Source organism: Lasioglossum baleicum, unplaced genomic scaffold, assembly GCF_051020765.1.
Source record: "Lasioglossum baleicum unplaced genomic scaffold, iyLasBale1 scaffold1692, whole genome shotgun sequence".
In the NCBI taxonomy this organism is placed as follows: Eukaryota; Metazoa; Arthropoda; class Insecta; order Hymenoptera; family Halictidae; genus Lasioglossum; species Lasioglossum baleicum.
The window spans coordinates 23,102-32,998 of NW_027470751.1; the positions used below are offsets into that span (position 1 = coordinate 23,102).

Genomic DNA, 9,897 nt, shown 5'->3' on the forward strand with positions numbered 1-9,897 from the left:
ACATTTAATACTTCGTCCAAGTTTTACGTCTTTATACCAAGCTGATCTTTCTCCTTCTCTATGGTTACATGTATAATTTATATAAAAATCAATTCCTAAAAAGAAGGAAAAGTTCGAACAATCGGTAATATTTATACATTTTGGTGTGCAAAGGAACGTGTTCAACTTCACATGAGAAAAAGAGAATATCATTTGTGAAACATGTGAAAACCGCATAATGAAACATCATATCTTGGAGAAGTATCAACATTTTATATAGACAAAAACTCGTCTGTATAGTGAAGGCAATAGTGTAAATCACAATCATCGTTCGTCTTTTTTGTTCAGTTTCTCTATAGCAGAACTAGTTTCCGAACTGCGTCCTAAAGAAATTGACTAAATTATTGTTGCTTCATTGCTGCGTTTTCTTTTAACAACGGTACAAGATTACCACGCGAGAAATTGCAAAAAGAGAAGATAACATATAGAGAAATTAGAAATGCCATAAAAATGAATCGTATATCGTTCATAAAATACACTAATGACAATTGTATAACTGTGTTAATATATTATCAGTATATAACCAGCATAAGTTTCCAGTCTATAAAGTTCCTCGAACACTTTTAAATACTCTTTTACACATTTTTTTTTTCTTTTTTCTTTTTTGTGCAAACTTTGTCAAAAGCTTAGGCATTTAAGTTGCCATGAACAATACACAAATGCATTATTGGTTCGTTAAGTACCATGTTTCTCATACAACTAGCAACAAAGCTACAAGGAATTTTGTTTGGCGCATACGTTAAGGACCCCTTAAAAATGTTTATTAACGCTGAAGTTTGCGAACTTGTTCCTCCAGCTCTTTCACGCGTAACTGACTGTTCGCAAGTTGCCTTCGTACCAATCTTAATTCATCGGTCTGGCGAGCGAATGCTAATCTTAGTTCCGCCTCGTTATTAGGAATATCTACATTTTCCAGGACCTTATTATCATTTAGTGGAGTAGAAATTATATTTTTCTGTAAAACGCGTTGATTATTAGGTCGTGTAAAAGTCATAAAAACTTAAAAAGAGAGAGTAATACCTGTAGAACAACATTGCCAAATTTTTGTTGCAACTGTTGAAACTTGGTGCTCTGATTACTAGACGTTTTTTGACTTTTTTCCGACATATCGTGAAACTCTATGGGCCTGTAATCTGGAACAGTTTCGGCAGACAAAAAAGCAAATTTCTTTTTATTATTCAAATCCGTTGTCGGTGGAATTTGTGGTGGCTTGTACACTCTTGGTTTGTGCGTAGTAATGCTGCCACCTGTTAATATTTAAGCAATAAAATTAAGTAACAAGTCGAGAGAAAAGAATGTAAGATAAAGTGAAAAGTTCAATGGTCACACCGGTTTTCAGAGAAATTAAGATTGGTGGGCTGTTCATGCCGTTTATCCAGTCCTTAGCCGATAAAGCCGGACAAGTGCCTATAGTGTCGGGATACAAGTCCTCTTGGAACTGATCGCTCTAGAAAGTGAAAGTCCTCGGTAATTATATCGGATAATCGTATTCGTTTGATTTAACTTTATATATTTTAATACGTTCACCTTTCGAGGAACTATCATGGCTATCGGCTCGCACATCCCACGAGTTGCGTGCAATTTATAAAATCTAAACACCTCGCAAATAGCCGTGTTGATGCCTCTTTTCGGCATTACACCTAATCCTCTTTGAGGATTTCCAGATATGAATTGACTAAGATAATGCATCCAAGGACTCTCATTTACAACCTCGTAATACCGAATATTACCATCGCCCTATATAATAAACAAATATAAAATATGGATTCTAATGAAAATATGCATATAACAATTTTTTAACATACTCCTTTACCTTTCCCGCCAAGTACACCATATTAGTGTCATTATCGTAATACGGAAAAACTACTCCACTAGAGGAATCAATAGTTTCACAAATTAATGGTGTACTCAAATCATGCTGACTCCAAATAGCATACTGCCTATCAGAATATCGACTGAAGCCTGTCGTAAGAAGACGTCCAGAGCTACCAAGGAAAACCACTTTGCTAGCTTTTGTTCCAGCATGACAGACTCCTTCCTATTCGACGAGTAACCAATACAAACGTTTAATCGAATAAATTTCAAGAAAGTGAATTCAAGATAGGCGAAAATGATTAGTTTATGCGTACAGAGACTGTGATACCAGATCTTGCATCGAAAACCCTCAACTTTTTATCCTTACATGTGGTTGCCAACAGATTTCCATGACGATTCAACGATATACTATAGATCACATCAGGGTGTCTATCGATCACATTAACGGCCTCTCCTCTATTTATATCCCATACTATAACAAGATGATCGAAGCCAGCACTGAACAGTATGTTCTCGGCAACAGGGTTCCATTCTATGTACGCGACGCGACGTTTGTGCCCTTGCAACTCCACCAACCACTCGGTCAAATTTCGTGACAATCCACCGTCAGGAATGTGCCACAGTTTTATCTGAAAATAAAATTGATAATAAAAAAAATATTACAAACTGAAATCGCAGAGAGTACATTTTAATTTGACGAAGTTTTATACTATGTAAAGGAACTCTCGGATCGTAGAAGGACCAAAGGCAATAAAAGAAAAATATGAGCTGTTTCTGAATTAAGATTCAGTTCTCTAGATAATGAATCAGGCTAAAAGGTTAATACTATGATTTAGATGCTCGTGATAGCAATTTATCGTAACAGGTTATTTACTTAGCACGACGATACATTGTTTTTCATTAGACTCGACTTATTTTCTCGATAGTTGAAATTTACGGTAAAAGGTTACAGTAGTAAAATCACAATTTATTTCTTTATCTGTTCATAAAATTTTATCTACCTAACGCTATAAGTAATCATCTCTCCAATGAATAAAATTTCGTCTACTATTTTAACCAACGATTCATAAAACTAGGAACGTGATCGTACAGTGCAGTCGTCGGAACAGGAAGCAATGATATTATCGTTGAACGGATTCCACTTGATGTCCAGAACCGGTCCAGTGTGTCCAGTCACTCTGCTAGCGTTAAAATCCAGCCTACCCGTCTGAAAAAAAAAAAAAAAAAAGAAAAAATAGGAAAAAGTAGCAACCACAATAAGCCATTAATTAAACGATTCGATAATCTTATTCAATAAATCATTAAACTGTATTCTTATCCCTATGCATTTCATCGTCCTCGACTATCCGTCAAAGAACAACTTTCTTTTAATAGCACTCGATATCCACGGTATTTGCGTTGATGTATAATTCAATAGGCGGCGGCCACGATAAACCAACCTTGCTGATATACTATCAAGCTATCAAAGAACGTTAGTTCGTGTGCGTAACAAGAATAGCGAATCGATAACCCGATAAGCTAGATAACTCACGCGATCGAGCGGCAAAACAGGAACGCCCCGCCGCCCGCCACTTCGGTCACGATCGCCAGGAACTTGGGATTCACCGCGCAGAACTGCGAGTCGTGGGCGTTCTTCGTGATCTTGATATTGTCGTAGCATTTCTCCCGTTTCGCTGGTGCACCGTACACGTGACGAAATTTACTGCTCCGGACGCCACGAAACCACAACTGAAAAATTAACACACCATTAGTATCAGCGAGATGGAAAACCTTTTCGAAATCGAGCAAACAACGCAACGAATGTAACATTCGAAGGAAGATCGTCCTGAATCTAAAATTTAGATGGAAGCACGTCATAACGCCGTGAAAAATCTAGGATCATGAATTTGGCTGATGACAGAGGGATTCCTTTAGGAAATTCCTTCGAGAATTGAATAAAATCCGAGAAATTTCAGCTTCAGACTTTAAATTTTACCGTAATATGACTTCGGGGTTTTTTCACATCTATTTACGCTTCCAATTTTTCATTATTAAATTTTAGATAAGATACGATATTTAATAAGACGATAAGATAAAATAATATTCTAATCGTATGGAAACGAAAATAGATTCGAGAAAATCTATTCGATAAGATAGGCTTAAAGAATAGAGCAACACGCGTGTGAAAAGATTTTTCAAGAGGACATTTTTAATTGCCCCTACAAATCATGCAACCACATCGCCAGCTCTTAAGTAGAAGCTGATGATAGAACGTGTAAAGTCACTTTGCCATGGCGTTGATAGGTCGATGAACTTAAGACGAGAATAACCATCCTTCGAAGCAGATCTTCAAGCTAACCTTGAGGTGTCTGAGCGCCCTCTCCTGAGGATCAATCTCCACCAATTTTCGAGCACCATCGTTCAAACGATTTGATCAAAAATTCGCTTACGCTTCAATCCGATTACAAAGGAGTATGAAACCCTCTTCTAACCACGTTGCGTGATTTCTATTACCTTATTTTGCAAAGAGCAATCGGGAAAAATCACGTTTCTAGGATATTCTTCGAAGATTCTTAATCGAGGGTTAAACGCTGAAAAAAATAACTTATCTTCGGTTACTTTTGCCAGAGATTAAACCAAAAGCATCGTTCATTAAATACGTGATCCAGTGATTACCACGAGGATCGTTACCAACCGTACGGTTCATCCAATTACCTTTAAGCAGCGTGCATGGCGTTAAATTGAGATCGACTCGGTCGTTTCTGATCGCTCGAATTCGTCGTTAACGACGCTCTGACGAACGATTACCCGCGCCAAGGTCAATAGCACGACGAGAAGAACGTATTTATGCGTTTCTGAGACTCTCTCCGGCTCAGAAACCGTGAAGAAGAAAGTTTCATGGAACAAGGTGGTCCGAATGTGTTACCAAGTCAAGTCAAACGCCTCCTGATATCGTTATCGAAAAGTTCGATTTATATCGAAGCTACGAGGCAAACGATTCTTTATCCTCCGAACGATTCTTTTCCTCTAAAATCTTCTGGAATTAAAGAAATCTTCTGGAAGTTACATGGATGTTCGATATCTCTAATCGATCGATTTAAAACGATACGAATCTTTGATCTCAACTACCAGTTGTAATATTTCGATGTCAAAATTCTCTTGAGGTTAAGTACATCGAAGAAACGTTCGATTTCTTATAGATTAACGAAACAAACTACGAATGTTCGATTTTTAATCGCAAATTTCTAATCTTCGACATCTTTCGCTATCGAGGTAAGATACCTTTCAAAACTCGAGCAATTAAGAATATCCGCGATTCATTGTTAATAAGTAATAACGATGTAAGAGATGAACTATGTTCCGAGGACCGAATCTCGTTTGCGCGCGCATAAAATCAGCGTGATGTGAAATCTTTGAAGTTAGTCGCGCGTGGTGCGCGTGGTAGGCAACGTAGCGCGGTGAGACAGAGCAAATTATGCGACTTTTTCTTGCAATAACCGAAGAAAATACACGTCGAACGGTCTCACGTTCCGGTCCCTGCGAAATTCTAACCGTAAGCCTTGATCGCAGGCATGGCCACGATTAACGGTACGCCTACTGCGTCATTTTTCGTCATTTTTATACACGTCATCGCGACCATACCGTAGCGAGGACAATGAAGGTGTATACGCATGACAATTTACGAACTTCAAAGATCACTTTTACGCGCGTACACCGATTCCGGCGATATGACGGTGCGACAAAAGTAATCTTTAATTTGGATCAGCTGATATTTTTACGAGTTTCGATGTCGAAAGCGTAATCGGTACTTTTGATCCAGCGTCGGATCGTTAATAGAAGGTTCATCATCTTTTATGCCACCATGATTCATGAATTCATCGGACTATCTTGTTAATAACTTGATTATTACCCAGAATACGTTTTATCTCTGACTTTCATGGATGCACTGAATCATGTTTATTGAATGGAGCATTCGAAACGCCTGGTAAAACGAATTAACGATTTGCAGAATGGGATGCAATAGGGTCACTAATACGAATATATTAGCAACGGGAAGAAAGAGTATTAACCTGTGAGATAGAAATTATAATAGACCCTTACTAGGCCACACGTAAGCAACGACAAAATCTTCTGATTGGAGGTTCCAGATACCGAAGTAGGTTTATTGACAAAAATTAACTATAATTATGTACTTTTAACCGATTCTTTACCGATTCATAAACACGAATTTTTCTTTAAGCTCCTTTAATCGAGGAGGTAAAATAGGGAAGGAAATGTTCGAGAATGGAAGAAAAAGTGGAATAGATCAATCCAATAAACGGTACAAAGGACGGAAATTGAAAACGCGATTGGAATTCATTTGCGAGATTAGAGAAGATCGATCGACCCTATCAGAATCATCAGGCTAATTGGAATCGCTCGTCACCTCGGTTTTGCTATTTGCATGCTTGTCGAGAATGATCAAATAATTTAACCGAATCGATCGTGTTTCGCGAATAATAATCGCGTGGCACGCTAACGACAATTAAGGTCACACGAGTGCTATACGCCTGTGCGATACTAATCGCGCCTGTCTAGTCGCAATGCCATCAAAATATTACGGTTATCCTGAAATGTAGAAAGACACGATTAAATCATGGGACAGGGTATGTAAACACGTTATAATACAAAATTTTCATCTTCCATTTGATCATGCAATAATCAGAAAAAAATATATCTTTTGTACACAATGAAACAACGGCACGATTAGGCAACTGAATCTAAGAGAAAGAGAAAGAGAGAACAGAGGCTGAATACGAGTATATACATGTGTGGTGCATCGTGCGGAAAGAGTACGAAAATATCTCGATTCGTTGTGCCATTTCTTCTACAACCTTTCTCTCGTGACAATTCTGAGAGGCTACGAAATAGAGACAGACTACTGTTTACTCGGCACACTCAAAAGTCTCAAACGTTGTACAAATTTTGTATACAGTCGGGAAACAATGGAAGTTGTTGTCAGTAGTTGAAGGTCTGATAAGGTTTAAGTATACTTGACCGGTAAATAGTGGAATTTAAAAAAAGCGAACAAGCAACGAGTAGCTGAAATTTCGATAACGTTCGTATAAAAAAAATGCAACAGAATTTAATTATTTTGATTTTTCTTCTGCTATATGTTGTATATGTTGAATTGTTAAAATGCAGATTAAATTACAGTATCGAGCTTAAGAGAATTGTTTGTTTAAAAAATTGCTACGCGGAGCTAGAAAAATCAATTCTACCGCACTGTATATTCCATCATTAGTGATGGAAGAAAAATGTCAGCGTTGGTAAACATCGGATCAGATGGAACGGTAATACGACACTTGTACTCGTTTTTCATTGATTATTATAACTTAGAAGACAGCACCTTGCCGTGCGAAATTCGTAGAACTTTGTTTCTTCTTTTGCGTTCTAGATTCATCCCTTGTGGTATCGATCTACGAGTAAGGTTCACCAATAAAACCCGTGTTTTTAGAGCTTCAACATGACCAACGTTATGCAAAGGTATCGCGGTACTACGTACTATGTAAATGCTTATAAAAATCGATCTACCTGCGAACTACGCGACTACCGAAAATCATTATGAACTTATATCGCGCGTTTCTCGCGAAATATACTGAAAATCTAAATCGAAAACTTTCAAAAAATTGCGACCCTATCTATGAGGAAGTTTATAAAAGTCCAGTAATTAACTAACTAACTAACTTTACTTTCATTGATTATCTTCCATCGATAAATATTATTAACATTCGTAACGCTTTCACTTGAGTCAAGTTCAGATTTTCCTCTGTCTAAAACGCTGACAGATCGATTTTTCAAATGCTGAAAAACACATTTAAGGAGCCGCGACGCGAGTTAAAGTTGAGAAAGAAAGTTCAAATATTCTATTTCTTATACATTTCTGATCCAATTTCTCAACGTTAAAATCGCGACCCCTCTTAATCGCTTCGATCAAAAGACACTTTCCGATATTCGTAGAAAAATGAAAAGAAGAACGAGATGTCCCGTACATTAACTTTCACCCCGTGGATTCGAACGAGATCTCGTCTGAGAAGCATCGTACGAACAACAGTAACACGAAATATTTCGCTTAAGATGGTTAATGGGAAGAAACACGGAATAATGAAACACCCCCTCGAACATCGATACCACGTGACATGAAACTAGCGAGGAATGCTGGTGTGAGAGAAAAGATAAGTGAAAGAATCAATCGTGAAACACCGAAAGCACTCACCTGTTTATCCTTGGTCATTTCTGATACTAATCGAGCTCAGGCAGCTGGTACACGTGCGCGGTGAGACGATGGTCGCCGACAGTGCACAACAGGAACGTAGTAATTGGACAAGCCAGGACCCATGCATATGAAGGAGAGGATATTCAACTACTTCGAAACTTGCCGCTCGTAGGCGAGCCACTGCACAAGCGGAGACAAGATTTTCCCGCTTTACTGGAAGAAACAAAAAGGGAACCACACGGGGGCTCGTCTAATTACCTGATCATCGAATCAGACGCGAGTCATTAGGGTCACCGAGTCGTAACCATATATCTCGCACAATACGCGTCTTTCTATGCTAATTCCCGCTTTTTTTCTTTTTTTTCTTCTATCTCGTTAAACGATGTACCCGTTTTGTTAGCATGGCGAAGAGCTGCGAAAACTGGAAATGATCGATCTCAAAGAAATTAATTCTCTCGCGATGAGTCATAGCGTGCGAGAGAAAATAAAGTTACATCGACAAATAACGCGGAAATAACCGTGGCTTTTATTTTATGCTGCAATAATTGTAATCGTGCAATCGTTTGTTATTCATTAGCCAATAATTTTCTGCCGGTTTAATCGAGGTTGAAACGTGAGAAAGCGCTGTTCCTTTAGGGGGAGAGAGAGAGAGTGATGTGGAAGATTTTTAAGAATAGCGGCTGATGTTCGATGTTGATCACGCGCCGAATAAATATTCGATCGTTGCTTCGGGAACTGATTTCGTCGAGCGAATAATTTTTTTTTGCATTACGCTTCGGGAACTGACTGCGTCGAGCGAATAATTTTTTTTTGCATTACGCTTCGAGAATTGATTTCGTCGAGCGAATCATTTTTTTTGCATTACGCTTCGGCTTACGTCACGCTTCGAGATCAATGTCGCTTCGTCGATCTTTGAAAGGGGAAGGATGACGAAAGGTACGTCGACAAGGACGATTTTCCGATTCCTCGCGAAGCTAAGTTGGTACAAAAATAACGATTCTCCTAGAACCTCCATACCGTAATTAGGAAGAGGCTTCTAAAATAACAATTTGTCCTAATTTCTACCGTCACAGACGTATGTACGAGATACACATCTACTATAGTAAGACATAATACTATGAGATAAAAAGAAAATTTAAAAGAAATAGGAATACTATATATATATTAAGTTAAGCGAGAAGTAATGTCGGTATTTTTGATGTAGAATGGCAGCCATTCTCTTTAAAACGGAGAGAGTTTTATTGAATTCTAACCTGCAACTTTCTACGATCGTAAGGGTAGTTGTATAATCCGAATTAACATATTATCGTCTTGGACGCGTTAAAGATACCGTATTATACCGAAAAACAAGGGAGCACTGTCTACTCTAAAACTCGATACTACTTATTAGCCGATCCGAAGAAATTCTGGAATTTGTTGAAATTACAATTTTGCAGAACGACGAAAGAAAGAAACTGCCGTTATTTCTGTACCAACCTAATACTTGAGCGGTCGAGGCAACAACCTATTCTTTTCCGTAAGCGTCAGCCCGAGGAAGAAAGAAGAAGCAGGAACAGAAGAAGAGGAAAAAAAGGCACGCGTTCGTAACGTTACTCGGTCGCGGTTAATGCGCACTTCTTGCGATCCGGCTTTTAAACAGATTCGATAAGCAATATCGATAAAGATGATCGGCGACATCTGAGCCGGTAAATTCGACGAACCGCCTGTTTTTTCTGTTTATCATTTCGTTATCGCGTTGATCCAGCGCGCCTTAACGCGCCTCCGACTTCCGTCGTCCGGTTTGCTCGAACGAGAAAAGAAAAAGAAGG

At 38.5% G+C, this 9,897-nt stretch overlaps 1 protein-coding gene across 1 annotated transcript; it reads right to left on the reverse strand.

Annotated features, from left to right (window-relative positions):
• Positions 1-802: 802 nt before the first annotated feature.
• On the reverse strand, positions 803-8,107 carry LOC143220886 (coronin-2B-like). The gene is given in 10 exon segments (XM_076446462.1): positions 803-1,026; positions 1,059-1,286; positions 1,369-1,486; positions 1,567-1,776; positions 1,853-2,077; positions 2,169-2,483; positions 2,945-3,061; positions 3,386-3,405; positions 3,408-3,582; positions 8,090-8,107. Coding segments are annotated over 10 exon segments (1,650 nt in total).
• Between the last annotated feature and the right edge of the window lie 1,790 nt (positions 8,108-9,897).